We start from the raw sequence: 17,668 nt of genomic DNA, 5'->3' as shown, positions 1-17,668 counted from the left end.
CGATCGATCAAAGCTACACGATCATTCAGCAAAGTATTTAGGTGAGCAGAAGATGAACAGAGTTCCAAGGGATGTCCCAAAACTAAAACCAATAAAACCAAAGACAAAAAAAAAGACGGAATTTCCAATTTCCCGTCCAGAGAAAGAGAACATTGAAGATTTGGGAGACGCTCAGGTACACGCGCGTACACAATTTTCGACTTACAACGTCTGCCAGCCGTGTTTTTTCTTCGCCACCGGCCCCGGCCGCCGAAATGAACTCTTTCTGACCGCCAATCCTTCAGTTTCTGTGTTCCTTCTTTTTTTTTTGTTAAGTTACGCTTTTGGGCAATTCAATTCGCCATAACATTTGGCCCTGTTCCTGCTGCCCTTTTTGCCCTCTTTGCTTTGCTGGGTTCCCGCTAGGAACCGGGACTCTCTTACACATCCGAACGTAAGATGCCGTTGGAGATCTTGAAGACCCGGTGTCTTGAAGGGTAGCTTTTGTGCCACAGCATGCGTTTACGGACGCGACCGTAGGTTCCTACTTTGCCCGGCCAGTTGAAAGTTCCATTATTCTTTTCATCACCCCCCCTCTCCTACCATGCCAAAGCCCTCGTTTGTTCGCTGTCCCTCACCAACTCTCGACATCTTCAAACCATCTTCACCAGTTCCCAAAATTCTCGAACCAATTTCGTATGCCATAGTTTCGCTTCGCACAATCGAGATTTTTGGTAGTGGTTGGGTTTTTGGTTTATTTCTTTGCCTTTTCCCTCAAATCTTGCTCTTCCACCCTGTCCAGCCATTGACTCTCGTTCAGTTACACGAGCTGGTTTTTTTTGCCTCGGTGTGTGTGTGTGTGTTCAAGTTTTTTTTTCTCTCCAATTTGTGTTACTTTTTTTTGTTGGTTTTGTTCGCATGAAATTCATTGTTGAATGTTTATGCTGCAGCAGTGTGGCATCGCGTAGCCGTAAACGTCGCCTAGAAGGTCATTCGCCAACGAAAGTGTCCACAGTTCGTTGAACCCTTGTCGGTCGATCGCATCGAACTGCCAGGGAAGGCTGGTTTTTCGGTTCGGTTGCGCTTGCGTTTCGCGGCCAGCCCGGTTTTTGTTTATTTTTTTATTATTATTTTGGGGTTGCATATCCGTCGCCCCTTTTTCCATCACCAACCGCACTCTCTCTCTCCCTTCACCACCCCGACGACAGCTGAGGATGCCTGTTGAATGCTTGAGAAGCTGCATTTGAAATTTCATCCCCCTTTTCTTCATATACGTGATGATGATGATGATGATGATTTTTGAGAACAACTTCACGGGATTCCCTGGGATTTAAAGTAGGCGATTTTGTGCATTTCTTTTCTCCTTTTTTTGTGCACACACTCCACTATCCACTTCCCCCATCCATCTCCCCTAAATCAAGGGCGGTTTCGAAAGAATGGGGCCTTTCCAGTGATGACTTAGAATTTTATTGCTTCCTTTTGCACAGTCCACCGTTTTCCCTTGATCTTGTTCGTTTCGTTTTTTTTTGTTTTTGGGGAGTTCTCACTACACGATCACGAGTCAGTCGGGCTTTTGCTTTCAGTTCTGTTTGTGATGATGGTCCAGGGTTTTACCTTTTTTTCCTGCGTATGTGTGTGCGTTGCTGTTGGATCTTCCTTTTCGCGCGATGCTCCCATCCCAATATCCCCCAAAGCCGTTTGGCGGGAAGAATAGCGAAAGCGAAAGTTTAGCGCAAGCGAGAACGCACACTCACCGGAATGGGGAGTTGTTCAAGGCGACGTTGATCGGTAGAGGAATTCTGCGAACTCGCCACAAATTCCACCGACATCCGTTAGTCAGGCTGGATTCGTTGGCTCTTCAGATGAAGGGGGCGAGGGGAGGAGGGAGGAGGACTAGTTGTTATTATGTTTGTATCTTTTCCTGGAACTTCTCGGTTCGATCAGTCGAGCTTGCTGCTGGCGGAATTCGCTTAGGTGTATGGATTTTATCTCGATTCATAGCGTTTATTGTGCATAACTCTCGCTTTTGTTTCGATTCTGGGTGAAACTTCGGCGAAGGTGAAAAGAATGTGAAACTAGCGGAAGAATGTTGATTGGATTATCTTTTTTTTGGGAACTTCCTTGCATCTAGTATGAAAGAATGCATATACTATTTTGGTAATATAAGAAAGCTCCAAATATGTTGTAATTACTCATCCAAAAACGTGGATCTATATCTGGAGATAATAACAATTCAAATTCTTGAATTCTCAAACACTCAAGAATATTCTCCTAAGAAATTCTGATCAATTGCAACGGTATAGGAACGTTAAACTTAAACCAAAATGAGGAAGAAAAAAACATTTAAAAAAAAAATTTATTGTATTGAGACAATGTAGGAAATTCAACGAATCTCAATGAGCGAACCTTAATGAGTTAAACAAGACAAAATTTTCAGCCATACAAACTTTAATATTGCAATTCTTCATGAAACTCCTATGATCCTACACTAGCAACACCTATTTACTTTTGGTCGTTAATCTTAATTTTTTCCAAAAATATAAAGAGAAACGAATGTCTGGAATGTCCCGTCTAGCACAGGAATATCAATTTAAAAGAATTCAAATTTACAAGAAATGTTTTTTTTCTTTTTCATTCATGGAAATAAACATATCTATCAATCAACTCAAATCTTGGCACAATGTGACGACCTCTGCATCCGTATAGTTCCATCGCTCATTACCGTTGCTTGGTATGAACCGAGCTTAACTTCAAAGCTCCAAAACACCGCTGTGCATTTGTGCACAAAAAAAGCTTCTACGTACCACCTGATGTTTTGTCCAATCTATGACAAACTTCCTCTCGCTCCAAAGCAAAAGACCAATGCACTTCTCAAGAACACTGACAAAAACCCCCTTCCCGAATCACTACTGTTGTTGCGGTTTGAGCAGAACAAAAAAAAGATGAAAGCCATCAGGAACCGTGTTCTCTTGTCTGCCTGCCTGCCGACTCGGGCCACGGTGGTCCCGACCACCGATCGCCACAAATGCGAACCAATTAGTAGTGAATGCAGCTCCCTATCTAACAAGGAAATGCAAACAGCCACAAACACCCGGCCCGGCTGTTTAAACCTGGACTTTTCACTCCCGCGTTCCAAACCGGTCCCGGCACTACTTCGGCACCATCCGCGCCAATCTAACGCGCCATCTAAGCCGCGCGTACGCGTTCCCGATCGTGTACGTGTATGCCGGCATTACGGGGGCATTACGTATATGACATCCGTCGCAGAACGCTGGTGCTCGTTGCTGCTCTCAAGGTTAGCGTGTCACGTGTCGGGCGAGAGTGCATTCACGCGGTGCGCGCGCGGTTCGCAATTCCGGGCGCGAGTGAGTGAGTGAGCGGGAAACTTCCCTCCCATTCCCCAGGTAGGTGCACCAACGAGGTGTCCGAGAACTAGGTAAATGTTGAAAATGATTGCCACAAATGCCACCGTATCAGTTGGTGTGTGCGTTGGTTGGTGTTCATTTGTACCGCTCTTAAAGAACACTTTACATTCTACTCACACACGCGGATCGCGGAGAAAAGGGGATTGGTCATCGGTCGGCGCGGTCGGCTTAGATCATTTGCAGTGCTAGAAAATGATGAAATGATGCCACACTTTTACGCCTGCGTTTGATGCAACGGGCGGTGCAATGCGCGACGCAAGTAAGGCAAAGGCCACAAAGGTACGGATGCATTCGTCGAGTTTGATAGTTTCCGCCATCGGATTTTGTCACAACGCGGACCGAGAGCATTGACCGCGGGCAGCAAAGAGCAAACATTTGCTAGTGCTAGCACCACTTGAAAGCTATTCTTCACTAGAATGGTGTGTTTTTGTTTTGTGTTTTGTGTTTTGTGTGTGTGTGTGAAACAAATGGCGCCAGAAGCTGAAGGAGCTTTTGAGATCAAGTTGATTTTGCAACCAAAGGATTTATGAATCAACCTTTCACACATTTCAACTCTTCAAAAATGGCACTTATAGTTGCAAATTTACTTTAAAAGCGTATAAAAATGGTGCTCAAATGATTTTTAATTAAAAAAAGAAAAAAATGCATACAAAAACGGAAAAAATAAAATGGAGTAAGCAGAAATGAAACTGTTTGAGATAGATTTTATTATTAAAAATTTAAATAATTTTAAAATTTAAATTTATTTTAACGTTCAAAAGCTCTTTTTACTGTTGTGCAGGCGTTAGTCATAATAAAGACCCAACTGACGGCCAGACGTTTCGATGACACGACCATCGGATCATGCCACATGCCGACCTTGAAAATTTAGTCTACCTTAACCAGTGACCAACAATATGACACCCCGAATTCACAGTTAACTTCCTGCCAACGTTCGAAAACCGCACAGTCTAGAACTCAACACGAAAAAAAACGCACGTGTACAAAAATGTGTCCCCCACCCTCAAACCTGGCTCCTCCCCTTCCCCATAGTGGCTCACACTTTGCTTTATCAGCATGAAAAAATGCATTTAGAAAAAGAACATTTTCAAGTGCAAGTGATTGTGTAGTTTATTGCTTGGGACAACATTCATCAATAGAACCCGGGCCAACCCCCGGTGGTTTTAGCGGATCGCACTTGACACACATACAATGGGGCCGGACAATGTATGACACCCCAGTACATTGCCCTTTGCTTCCCATTAAGCGATCGAATCGAAGGGTGGAAGGGAGGGGGGGGGGGGGGAGGAAGGGTGTCCCTCGGTGGTGGTAATCGTAGAACCCGCTAGTTGCTGTTCGGTCGCCTACTCACAGCTACTCGCGGCCCCAGGCACTTTAGTCATCCAGTTGGCCAGCGGCTAGGTCATTGCCATTAGTTTGGCGTTTGTGATTGAGCGTTCACATTTGTGGGTTGTGGTGTGCGGACATGGGCGGACAGGGTACGTACGGATATGCAACTGGCGTCATTTTCCGGCGCATGGTTGTAACCAAGCCGCATGGGCAATGCGCTTTATCACGGCTATGCAATCGTAAGCCTGAGTCGCGTTTTTTGTACTTCATTTTTTATATTTATTTTTTTTTTCATTAGGCAGGATAATTACAGCAGGAGTAACGTCGCTTTTTACTAAAACAAAAGTGACGTTTGTGTCTATTTTATTCTTTCAACTTAGCAAAACACTCTGTGGCCATCATCTTGAAGCACACCTTTACATTCAGGAGCTCAAAGGTAAAGGTCATTTTCGTAATAATTTAAAGAGCAAAAGTGCATCGTTGCACTTTTAAAAGCATACAAATACTAGTTATTAAATTATTATTCTAATTATTAAAATTACTAAAATGATTAAACAAATTAGACTACATTTTATTGACCACTTTCTTTGGAGCTACAATTTTATATTACGAAGAAAGAGAATGGATGGGTATATACACTTAATCAGCAAGAAAAAAACCGTTTGTGATAACATATCGAAATCACAATAAAAGTATGATCAACACCGAAGAAAAAAAACACCGATAACTCTAGGACAATTAAGACTCGCATGACAAGTTAAAAGCGTTGCGCACAAATCTTGCCTCTGACGCAAAAACCAATGTGGCAGATCTGATTCAAATCGTTACACCAGCCCCTGCCCACGGTCCACGGTCAATATTATGCAACGATGCCCCAAGCGTGAAGGGGAACGAGTAATGTAACCATTTATGCATCCAGAATTTATTACCCGTCTAGTTTCGGTTTTTACCCGAGGATCTGGTTTGACCACATATCTTCAAACGGTTTTGTTGTGTAATCGACATGGCCGGATCCTCTGCCCGTGGCCGGAGGGGGGGACATTTCGTTCAACCCTCCGTTTGGATGATTATCGTTCAAAAAGGATCCGCGGATTACCTTTTTGCGAGAGGATCGTGCCTGAGTATTGAAATGAGTTTTAAGCTAAAGTTGATAGAGAGAAAGAGAGAGAAAAAAAACTCATCCGTACGGTAACATGCTACTATTGAAATGGGTTTTTGGCGTTGCCTATTCTCATCGTTTTTTTTTTCTTCCGAGTGTTCTTACACAATTTTTCATTTGGTCTTTTTACACCATACCAGCTATAATCGTGAATCGTTGTGATGACGATGATGATGATGATGGTAATACAAGCTGAACCCTTGCCAAAAAATCCGGTTGACCTTGGACCTGGATGTTGAACTCAGCAAGGAAGGGCCAAAAACATGTCGACGGCCAGCGACGATTTGGCAAGGATTCCACGCTTAGTTCACACAACACTTACCAGGTACGGAGCGGCACGGGACGTAATCGTGAAAAAGAGAATTTAAAATAATTCTCATACATTGAACTCACACTTGGTATACGAACAAAAAAAAAATATGAAGTGTATAAAAAATATCATTAAATAAATTTGTATTGTCCTTTGTCATTGGAGTTGTGGAGATGTGTTGTAAAAAAAAACATTGCCTAAAGTATGCAGAAAAAATAGAAGGATTTGATCGTGTTTCAAGATCGTTGACCCTTTGCCGTTACCAACAGTGCCAGGTGGTTGCCAAATTTCCAGATGTCTTGTTTGAAAATCAACCTCCCTATTTCTGTTTGCGGCATCACATAATAGAAAATTACCAAAAAAAACAACTCACACATACACACACACACACACACACTTTTATTTGCCATATGCAATGGCCGGGCATAAAAAGGATCTGCGCCATTAAGCGAAACTACTTTTCAGGTTGAGTCAGGGGTTAAAATTGTTGCCTCGAGAGAGAAAAAGGAAGAGTAAATGAAATAAAAAATAAACAAAACCATACGATATCCCCTAACACACATGGCTGATTGAGCAAATCCGTGCCGAAAAATAAGTCACAACTAGAGTGCTAGAAAATTGCCATCTGCAGGAAAGGAAACGATCTTATGTCAGTTAGCAAGCCCAGGAGACACGCCTCCATACAGCTATTCTCGGTCATTCACCTTACCGGCTTGGTAATGGAGGAATCCAATGGCCAAAAAAAACCTGGGAGAAAAGAGGCAGTTCATCTACCATCTGTCCATGTGTTTTGCTAAACTCCGGTCACAAAATTGCCGGCATCAATCGAACTGATTAAGATTGACCGCAACGGCGGCATTGTTTAGAAGGCACAAAAGGTTAAATCACCGCAAGCGCGTATAATGTAGCGCAGGCGCTCATTGGAGCATTAGTACCTATCCGTATCCACTTTGGATTTTTGAACCTTCCCGTTGGTGCTTTGAAACGTGCACGGGGCTGAATCATGGCATTGTATGAAATCCGTTAACTTCAGCATGATTTGATTGGGCGCTTGTTAATGTCTACCCGTGGGACATGTGTTTCCCGTACGGACTACCATGCGGCTCCATCGGGTTTTTAGTATTGAACCACATAAGGGGTTGAGTTCAATTTTACGCTTTTTATTGTAAAGTGGTTAAAAAATGTTAATAATTTGAATGAAATTCTTTATAAATCCGAACTGACCCAGAAGATCATTATTACTAAATAGAGCGAAAAAATATTATTACTATTAATAATAGTAAATGCCTGGGATATATCAATACGGTAGGATGAAATGCATACTGAGGAAAATGTATATTCAATCGAGCTTAAGTCGTTAAAGTTATAACAGTAATAGTAGTAAATCAAACAGTAAGTATAATTTATAATAGAAGAAGATTGCAGCGCTGCTTGCCGAAGAAGAGGAAATTTATTATTATTTACTTTTTTTATTCATATTGAACGGCCTGGCCTGGTAAAACTAAATGTCTTGAATGCTGTTGGGAATTATTTATTCGTCTGGCTTAGTAGATAATTTTAAGTTAATTTATTAAATTATTTAGACGAATTTCCAATCAGCTTCTATTTATAGCATCTGCTTGTCCAACGCGTTATACATGCTATAAAAAAGGCGCTCGTTAATTTCAGCATTTTTGTAATATAAATGCTTATTACATTAAAATTACATTAAAAACACACGCATTCAAGAAGAAACAAATGATATGCCACAAAAACCACCATAAAGAATGTTTGAGAACTGACCCACTAAATCGAAACTGGAAACCGATTCTCATGCGCAACAGGATGACAGTTCATTCAAAGTAAGCGCACGTATCACTCACACCGGCAGACTCCAACCTGTTCGACGTCTTTTTTTCCCCTTCAATTATGCAGAAGCAAAACAACAACAAAAGAGCACCTCCGTCCATCCTGCGGCGTGCTGCGATGAGATGAAGAGCAAAGCACCAGCACAACAACAACACACACACACGTTCCATCACTGGCTTCCTGGTGCATCAACGTGCCACACGCTTCTTTCCCGTTCCCGTTCTGCCCGGGGATCGACAAAAACCGATCGATCGATACGTCTGTTTCTCACGCCAGCTAATCAAAGCATACGGCCCCGTATGCCGCATCGCGTAATCTCATCGCTTTCGGCATGAAAGCTGAAGCGCAAGTTAGAGGTGCCACCTTTATCCAATTCCGATTTGCATTTCTAATGTTTCTCCACTGGCCCCCGAGGAAGGCGGCAGCAGCAGCAGAACCACCACGAGCATCGAGCATTTTCTGGTGACATTTACACGCCGCCGTTTCAAGATGTGCGCCTAGCGGCTGCAGTCGGCAGGGCTTATATGGGTGGGGGGAGGGGAAGGGCTGGGAGAGGTAGGCAGTTTTGCTGCGGTGTCGGAGCGATTTCTGTGCCGGTATTTGATGTCGCCTAAGCACGGCGGCGGACGAGCTTTCTGTGCCATTAAACTTGTTCAAGGTCGTCGTCGATTTTAGGAGGCAAGGGAGGGGTTTTGGTGCGGGAGAAGAAGGCGAGAGGAAAAGCGGGGATCGCGTTTGCCATAACGATCTGTCATCTTCGATCCTGCTCAGCATGGATCGCAAGTGCAGCTAAAAGCGAAGCTGGAGAAGCGAACACGTGGTGGCTCGACGTATATGAACTGCTGCTGCTGCTGCTGCTCAAAATGTTTCGCGTTTGTTTACGGCGGTTTCACACACCGGTCGGCATAGCAACGTTTTGGTGCTTCAGTTAATTAGAGACGGATGGCTTCCTTTCAAGCTTAATTCGACGGAGAGCGGATTTTTCTCTTCAAACCTAATCCTACCTAGCAAAAAGGTACACAAACATTACCTACGACACAGTCGTGATCGATTGGCTGTTTACTATCGTAATCGGACTGCTAATAAGATAATCCATCTGAATGCCATTCCGACGTGTAGGAATTCCGTTAAATGCGCTCGGTATGGGGACGCTAGAAATGACTTAATCCAATCTCTAACCAGCTAACTCCTTGATCAAGGTATCAAATTAGAAAAAAGTCGTTTTACTACAAGAAATTGTTATTACGACACATTTCCACATTCCAAATGTGAGGTTGAATTGGACAAGTATTTTTTTTTTTTGCTAGTACACTCGACAATGACGTCAGCGAATAGTACTCCATTAGTCAGTTATCGGCCATTCATCTTTCATTATCTTTTTTTTTTTCTTCTTCTAATCATAACCCACACTGTTTGCATTGATTTTTGCGTAGTTTCAACCAAATCTTGTTTTTTTTTTCATGATATCACACAAAATTGCAGGAGATAACGTCTATCAGCTCTCGCCTTAGTATCTGTCAATAACCTTTTGCTATAAAAATTTTTTTGGCAGACTAACGGCATGATGATAAGATGATGATCGTGATGTCGCACCGTTTGCAGGCCGTGCTATCGGTTCATTCGGTGCTTAGTTTGCCGGAGTTAGTAAAGAGGGTCATGAAACCTGGCCAAGGTGGATTTGTGCCGAGGGCGAGCTGGGAACCCGATACGCTCAACGAATCCACTCCACCAAACCATCGGCTTTCGGTGAATGGGGTGAACGAACGATCTGGCGGTCTCCTGCGATGCGGCCATTTATCGTTCGTTCAACCCATTCACAAAACCCCCGGCGTTTGGATGATGGAAGGCACGAATTGCAATCATAGACAATCTAGCCCGATTGAGCCCCGTGAATCATGGTCAGCCTAGGATGGGGCGGACGTATTTATAGTTTGTGTGTCTGTTCCTTTTGTTCCATAAGCTTAGATACAAGTGTTGCTTCTACCCGTCCATAGTATGGGACATTGACATGGGAGTATCGATTGTAGGCGTACTAATGCAGAGCGATCAAATAAGTAGATGACCTAGTAAACCTTTTTTCCAAGAAGAATTCAGCGAGAAGTTATTTTATAGCGTAAGAAGAGAATATAAGCGATTTGAAGAAATTTTGAACAATTAAGGATGGAGTAGATATTATAGCACGTATTATCACCAGCATCTTTTTATTCTTCTTTTTTATCGTGTATTACACACATTTACATGATCAACATTAAGCAAGATGGCGCATGAACTAGAGCGTTCGTTGCCATTATATTGTAAAAATGGCGCATAAGGCAAATGGATGATATTTATATTAAACTTTCTATAGCGAAGAAGTAGCGAAATTTACCTTTGGTTGTAAAACTATTTTCATAAAAACAAAATAAATCCATTCTCACCTAAATTAAAATCCACCGTCGCATAACTTTCGTCCAACACTGTAGCTCGCCGAAGCGTTGCTCACCGTTCCCCATAGCTTTCGAATGTTTACCAAGCTCGCCAAAGTAGGCTACTAACTCTAGCTGAGCATCGGGGGCTCACCAGGTGAACAGCGCGTGAGCGTGAATCTGGCGTGGTTGTAAATTTACTTATTATCGCGATACCCACTATACACAGCACGGTAACCGTGTAACTTTACTTCACTAAATAGTAGGTACCACCATCCTCAGTGTGCTCAGCGCCAGTTGAAGCAGAGCAGCTGAAGCACAGCATAGCCAAAAAATCATCTGTTCGTACGCCAACAATCGAAGGCAGGATTGGGTGCACGATCGCTGTGCCTTCAGGTAGGTATCGCTTATCAGCAGTTGGGTTTTTTTTAAACACCGGATGTTGTTTGCCTTCAGGGCGTAAGACAAAGTGGTTCTTGTCGTTGCATTATTATCTATACCGCCGAACGGTGACGTTCCCTCGGTGACTTCGCGCTAACAAATCGCGCCTGATCGACACTCCAAATAAAAAAAACATAAGCGTATTGGATGCGTCAGTGCGCACGTTCGTACACAAATATCTATCAGCTCTATCTGTGGTTCCTTGGTTGTTGAATTAGCTTTTTCTTCTTTATCTTCCACAGCAAACCTTGATAATCGCTAACGAACAACCGGACGGATGGTGTGACCTTTGACACACCACACACCAGAACAACGGTTTCAAATGTTGGAAAAGAGAAAACATTAAACGGTATCGAAGTGATATCACAGTGCGACCGCAAGCTTGGACCGTTTGAAGGAAGGCCATCCAAGGAAGCTTATCATAGTGATTGGATTATCGCCCAAAAGAGAGTCCACTGTGTGTGTGTCTGTGTGGTGTGAATCAGCCACGAACGTAGCGAAACGGTCGCAGAAAAAGAAACGCACAGCACCGAACGGTTCCAACACGAAAACAAAAACATTCAAGCGGGGAGAGCAGGTTTCGCTTTTAATTGCAAACAAAGTAGCCAACAGAGAGCGTTCCGTGCAGACGGTGCCCCCATTCGAAAGTGATAGCGTACCGGGTGTGCACCACAGCAACGTTCGATCGGAACGTAGTGAGTGAGTTCGTTTCGCAACAAGACAACAATAGTGAAAATCCTGCACAATGTGCATTCTGTTCGTTTACGTGGATGATGGTTCTGTGCCGGGACGGTATCGGCTAGTGTTAGCATCTAACCGCGACGAATTCTATTCCCGTCCGGCCAAGGCAGCTGCACCGTGGGATGAAAACGTCCGTATCATTGGTGGCCGCGATATGGAACCGGGTCGCGAAGGTGGTACGTGGCTAGCGATCGGGAACCATCCCGAAGGGCGCATTAAGCTGGGTGCTCTGCTAAACGTTACCGGTGAAAATAAAGCCAACGTCAGCAATGGTCGTGGACCGATCGTGGCTAATTTCCTATCGGGAGAGCTAACCGGCCGGGCGTACAGCGAACAGTTGCTAGCGCAGGATAACTTCGGTGCGTTCAATTTTGTCTCGATCGAGTTGGATGCGGCAAATGGTGTTCGTCCGGAGGGTTCAAACCAACCAACCAGAGGAACCGTTCTACACACGAGCAATGCTCCACACAGCATTACAGCATGCAAAACAGGCCAAGCGTTAGGATTTGGTAACAGCACGCTTGAAAAACCGCTACAGAAAGTTTGCCGTGGAAGGGAACAGTTTGCCGAGATCGTCGCTAGACGTAATGTTTCCTTCGCGGATAAAGATGCCTTCGTGGACGAGCTAATGGGACTGCTAAAGAACGATGTGCGGTAAGTGAATGGAGCGTTATGGTACTGACGTTATTGATGAAACCCTTCCAATTTTGTCCCGGATTACTTTACCTTTCAGTCACTTCCCGGACGCAGAATTGACGAGGCGTGCTGGACAGCATGCGGAATTTCTTTCTAGCATTAACGTGCGCATGCCCAATGGAAGCTACGGCAGTCGAACGCGTACCGTGATCCTTGTCGATCAAAGTAATCACATGGAGTTCATCGAGGAAACGCTGATCGGAACAGATCCCCAAACAGGTGAATGGATAACCACGAGAATTGAGCGAGAATTCTCCTAAAGACGCCAATAGGTAATAGCTAGAACAATATTCTTTTTTTATGGATACGAACAATTATTTTAACTTCTATTTCAAATTATAAACAACTTTCTGACGACGAAAAGCAAAGTTATTCAGTTTTGCTCTTTTCCTTCGCATAATTCTCCGAATATGTTTTTTGCTGGTCATATTTTCCGATTGTTTCAAACTACTTTCGTTTCGTGCCAGCTTTTAGAAGACGTTTTTTAGATCCGGCAGCTGCTCCTTTCCTCGCACCCTTTACAATGCTCTTAAATTGTCCGGCATTTTTCGATCGTTTCCTGTACCGAAAGAGAAGCGGTGATTAAAATGATTAGTTGAATGTGGTGCTATAAAAAACCACCGGTTAGACATTACTTACCTTCGATTGAGAGAATTACGGCTGAGCGGAACATAAGCGTATGGTTCATGCTTGCCCTTTCGTAGCATATCTCCGGATGCTTTCTTAGTACGATATTCGGCACCGGTCGAAGCGTTCGATTTGGCCGTCCGGTTCGTCTTACTGCTGTAACCAGACTTGACGGACGCAGCCGTCGGACGATGGATACCCTTGCCGCCGGCCACATATCGGCTCGACGTGCCCGTCATGCCCGACCGAGCACTGAGCGCATCGATAGCCTTACGCTTCCGTGACGAAGGTCCGTCATCTTCTGCGTTCGGTTCACAGTCATTTTCGGCCTGACTGTCATCGCTGTCTTCCTCGTCATAGATACGCTTTTTGGCTTTATCCTCATACCCAACAGCCTCGTCCGGATCCTCATCCGAATCGGAATAATCTTCAATATCCGTGATGATGAGCCGACCATCGGAGGCCGTTTTGAAGCCACGGTTTGCATCCTTTCGCTGTTTGCTGGGACCGGCACGTGACTGATCCTTCTCTTCCATCGGGGCATTGGCTGAAAGCAAACAGGTTCATATTAAAAATAGGACGAAAAATGCTAAACCACATGCACGTACTTGTAATCTTTCCGATCGCATCCAAATCCGCCAAATCAACTATGTTATCTTCCGACTCCTTAATATACGTATCCACACCCTTCTTCTTTGCGCGACTCTTCCTTTCATCTTCCACACCGGAATCCGAATCTGAATCCGCGAGGATATCATCAATCCTGTTTGGTAGCAAATGTGATAAATTAATAGTTTAAAATAAACTTTCTACCTGCCGCCAATCACTTACGTTAAGCTCTTCGTCTGCAGTCCACTTGCGAAATCAGGTTCATTGTCGTCGTCCTCCGCATCGGCGTCCTGCTTGCCTTCACGATCCTGTTTATTGCGTTTCGCCCGAGCAAGATCCTTTCGGATCTTCTTCAGACGCTTATGCGTTTCCTCGTCGTTGCCTGGTACAAGCTTTATAACTTCTTGTGCACCAAACCGCTTACACAACTTCTTCCAAATATAGCCCATCAGCAACCGGCAATGACGCTTCGTGTCCTTAACCATCAGCGAGAGAGAGTTTACCTTTCGTGAAGAAAATTGAAAAATTCTTTTAAACTGTTTTCTTATTGCTTTAAACGACGCAGGAATACTTACGATCAAGGGAAGATAGTTGGTCACAAGTGGAACCGGAAGAATTTTGGTGTAAGTGAACAAGAAATGCAACGCAGCATCGACCTCGGTTCGTGATTTGCCCAACAGGAAGGTAAGCACCTGGTCGAGCATGAATTTAAGCGAATCGATCGACAACGATCCGGTAAAGTTTTCCAGCACAGTGCGCAGCACACAAATCGTGTTGGTGATCAACTGACTGTCGCCCATAAAGCCAGCAATAATGAGCTCGATAAATTCGTTGATTTTTTCTTCATTCTGTAAGATTAAACAATCATTTAGGACAACATAAGGCAACCTACTTTTCCAAACATTGCAATGACAACTCACATCGAACAGTTCACCGATCTTCTCCAGCAATTCCGTACCAATGTTTTCCTTCTTTATAAGCTCCATATGGTACGTGGCGACCGCTTCGGAGATTGTACGCGTCACCAATTTGCCATTCAATATCACCGGTGACTTTTTTTCCAATATCTGTTTCAAACATCTGCAAAAAAAAACAAACAGAATAATGTTTCAAACGATCAATGTATCAAGAGCTCCAATAGCTTTGTCACACAACTACTCAAAACCTACGCTAAACGTGGCGCCTGTATGCCGTCGTACGTCAAGTGCATCGTACCCAGGAGCAGCTTTTCGATATTGCCCATCTTTGCGTCTACAAACGCCACACAGCCTTCGTTTTCTGAGGCCAAAATTTCGTGCAACAACTTGAACGCTTTCTTCATCTGCCGACGTATGTTAGCGTTCGTTTTGGCGACCGTTTCCTGTTTCTTATCCTGTTTTAGTATAACCGTAATGTACTTTTTATAAATCTCGCTCAGCTTCTCCTCCGTTTGGTAGAGGGCCAGTTGCTCCACAATGTCGAATAGTGTGTCGTAAATAAATGTTCCGGGTGCCTTTTCTTGCAGCTGCTGCAATGCCACGTTGAACATTTCGTTCAGTACTGGTTCCGGTGTGATGGAAAGGTATGCTTGTATCGTTTGGAATGCGGCTTGGCGTACTTCATTCTCATAACTGCCGTTTGGTTTCGTGGTGTAGATGTTAAACAAACGGGGCAGGAAATTTTTCGCATACTTTCCTATTTCTGCTCGATCGGTGGGTGTTTCGAGGTGTGTAATCAGCTCCTTCAACCCATCCAATATAGGGGACCGTAGGTCGGGATTTTCGTTCAGCACCATACCGAGTGTTTTCGCAATCAAGCGGAAGTTGGACACATCCCTCGGCTTGCGACAGAATCCGGGAAACAGACCCCAAAGTTGACAGCACAACAATTCAAAGATGTGCGCCTGATGTTTATTGTCCGTTTCCTTGAACTTTTGCCACAGCATATAGCATTGGTAGGCGAGTTTCAAAATGACGTTGTTGAACAGTTCAAAGCTCGAGTTCTGTAGACCTTCGCGCAATAATGGCAGCATCCATGTATGATCAAGATCAATCTTTCCATCCTCTCCTGCGAGTGGAATACACCGCAATACCAGGCTGGTGTCCATGGAACCGACGGCTTGCAGGACGGCATGCTCGATTTGGATGCGAGTCGAGGACTGAGGATCGTAGCGCGTGCCGAGCGTAGTCAAGGCTGGTGCCAGCGTTTCACCAAAGTATTGTCCGGCGGTATCAAACGCTACGGCTAAAATGATCAACACTTGCTTGGACGCATGGCCAAACGGAGCTGTACAGAGCACGTCTATTACGTACTTCAGTACCTTCTCCAGTGAAGCACGATGTTTTTCTACTTCTACTGCATCGACACAGCACGGCTGAACGCACTCGTACAGAACGTCCTTTAGGGCATTGGAGGCGGCCGATACCACGTCCAAATTTTCCGAGGACCAGAAATCTTGGGCACACACCTGTACGAACTTGGGTAGAGCAGTGCTGCACAGAACGAGATCGTACTTGGCCAGAAACACATGGCCTTCTTTAAGCACCGTCAACCATGCGATGATCTGACGCGAATCAGACCGATCCGGACGGTAATCGTACAGCGCGGACAGTAGCTTTCCGGCCAACACGGGAGTGAGATTTTCCGTCTTTGACGTAAACAGTGAGTGGAAGGTTTGGAAGCAATTCGTACGAATCAGGACGTTCGTGGCAGTCATGATCGACAGTAGACTCTCCGATACCATCTTGATGTCCTCTTTGTTGAATCCGGGCAGCGCATTATGCAGCAGTCCAAGTATATGCAGAATGATCGTTTGGTTATTCGCAATATTTTCCGGCTTAAATTGCCCGACACAGAACCGTGCCACACGACCTCCCGCAGGGTGATGCTTGACGTGGGTCGCTTTCTGTGATTGTTCGGGACGGTCACTATCGGCTTGTTCTTTTGCCTCATCAAGGCTTTGCTTGGGTGGCAGCATAAAACAGCTGCCATGAATCACGGCGACCACAGCATGGTGAGCAGCTTTACGTAGTTTCGGTTTGGTGTGTGTGGTGAACGCTAGTATGGCGTCGAAAAATTTCAGTGTTGAAGACATCTTCCACTGGTCGTACGCTTGCGCCCGTAACAATACCGATACGCAACCGATCAGATTACGGACCATGGCATGGTTCTCCGTTTCGGTATATCTTTCCAGTAGAGCTAGCAGTGTTTGTGCCGTGTCGGAGAACTTGTGACGCAGGACGGCCTGCGGTACGGACTTAATACCCATTGCTAGTAGTGAAACGGCCGCATTGATGTCGTTATCCTCTTTGGCCGCTTCAATCGTCTCCATCAGGGCGAGAAAGTATTCTGTACTACTCTGGGTACCCGACTGCTCCTTGATGACCTCTGTAAGCGCTGCCAGTATTGCAAGCATATCTTTTTGCAGTTGAGAATCTGCACGGAAGCTGGTCAGAAGTCTGAAAGTAAAGTTCATAGATGAAACATAGCTTTGCTAGTTCATGAACCTATCAGCCGCATAACTGTAATACATACTTCTTGAAGCTCATGTTTGAACAAGCACTCCAGTTCGAGGCGAATGTTTGGAAGGTTTTGAACGTTCCCACCTGTGAATCGGACATCATTTCATCGTCGCCATCTTTCATGCTAAATGATTTCATGCTGGTCGCAATATCGTGCACTGTCGGTGGTTTGGTTCTGCCCGAACCTCCACTACCGTATGACTGAATGGCTTCATGTTTTAGCACAGCATCCAGTGTTAATTTGCTTTTCTGGTCGGTTTGCTCACCCGGTGGAGCAAGGCTGAGATTTGCTTGGAAGAACCGGCTTTTTGCCTTATTGCGATGTTTGCTTTCTTGAGGATTGGACGAAGAAGCACCTCCTTTCTTCCATCGCTTTGATCCATCTTTCCTCTTTAGCTTTGAGCGAAATTTACTCATTTTTGTCGATAGTGATAAGCTCAAACTTTCTTATTTTAATGCAAAACACAAAGAAACGAGCAATGCACGTGCACGAGTTTTGACTGCATGCAAAGAAAACAGGCAAGCTGTCAGAACCGTTTGGTGACAGCAGTTGTTTTGAGGTGAGTTTGTGGTGAACCAATTTTCCTACTTGGGCAAAC

At 44.5% G+C, this 17,668-nt stretch overlaps 2 protein-coding genes across 4 annotated transcripts; one reads left to right on the top strand and one right to left on the bottom strand.

Moving 5' to 3' along the window:
• Window positions 1-2,523: 2,523 nt before the first annotated feature.
• Window positions 2,524-12,701, top strand: LOC125764747 (transport and Golgi organization protein 2). Of its 3 annotated transcripts, none has more exons than XM_049429321.1 (3): window positions 2,524-3,383; window positions 11,139-12,291; window positions 12,371-12,701. In XM_049429321.1, exons 2-3 carry the CDS (start codon window positions 11,642-11,644, stop codon window positions 12,591-12,593), a joined length of 873 nt encoding a protein of 290 aa, XP_049285278.1. In that variant the 5' UTR covers window positions 2,524-3,383; window positions 11,139-11,641; the 3' UTR covers window positions 12,594-12,701. The 3 variants fall into 3 exon arrangements, with proteins under 3 accessions (XP_049285278.1, XP_049285275.1, XP_049285276.1); XM_049429318.1 differs by lacking the exon at window positions 2,524-3,383 and adding an exon at window positions 10,433-10,851; XM_049429319.1 differs by lacking the exon at window positions 2,524-3,383 and adding an exon at window positions 10,917-11,059.
• Window positions 12,610-17,609, bottom strand: LOC125764671 (RRP12-like protein). The gene is made up of 8 exons (XM_049429133.1): window positions 17,083-17,609; window positions 14,739-17,006; window positions 14,490-14,649; window positions 14,145-14,417; window positions 13,792-14,072; window positions 13,569-13,723; window positions 12,973-13,507; window positions 12,610-12,892 (listed from the first exon to the last, which is right to left on the bottom strand). Exons 1-8 carry the CDS (start codon window positions 17,484-17,486, stop codon window positions 12,781-12,783), a joined length of 4,188 nt encoding a protein of 1,395 aa, XP_049285090.1. The 5' UTR covers window positions 17,487-17,609; the 3' UTR covers window positions 12,610-12,780.
• Between the last annotated feature and the right edge of the window lie 59 nt (window positions 17,610-17,668).

The sequence above is a fragment of the Anopheles funestus genome, chromosome 2RL (genome assembly GCF_943734845.2).
Source record: "Anopheles funestus chromosome 2RL, idAnoFuneDA-416_04, whole genome shotgun sequence".
In the NCBI taxonomy this organism is placed as follows: domain Eukaryota; kingdom Metazoa; phylum Arthropoda; class Insecta; order Diptera; family Culicidae; genus Anopheles; species Anopheles funestus.
This window is presented reverse-complemented; position numbering and strand designations above follow the sequence as displayed.

Bases quoted from the DNA above. Each gene is read 5' to 3' on its own strand.
- LOC125764747 (XM_049429321.1), top strand. From the start codon at position 11,642: ATGTGCATTCTGTTCGTTTACGTGGATGATGGTTCTGTGCCGGGACGG. The intron at 12,292-12,370 runs GTAAGTGAATGG...TTTACCTTTCAG, and splicing joins CTGCTAAAGAACGATGTGCG to TCACTTCCCGGACGCAGAAT.
- LOC125764671 (XM_049429133.1), bottom strand. From the start codon at position 17,486: ATGAGTAAATTTCGCTCAAAGCTAAAGAGGAAAGATGGATCAAAGCGA. The intron at 17,007-17,082 runs GTATGTATTACA...CTTTACTTTCAG, and splicing joins TCAAACATGAGCTTCAAGAA to ACTTCTGACCAGCTTCCGTG. The intron at 13,724-13,791 runs GTAAGTGATTGG...GCTACCAAACAG, and splicing joins CTGCAGACGAAGAGCTTAAC to GATTGATGATATCCTCGCGG.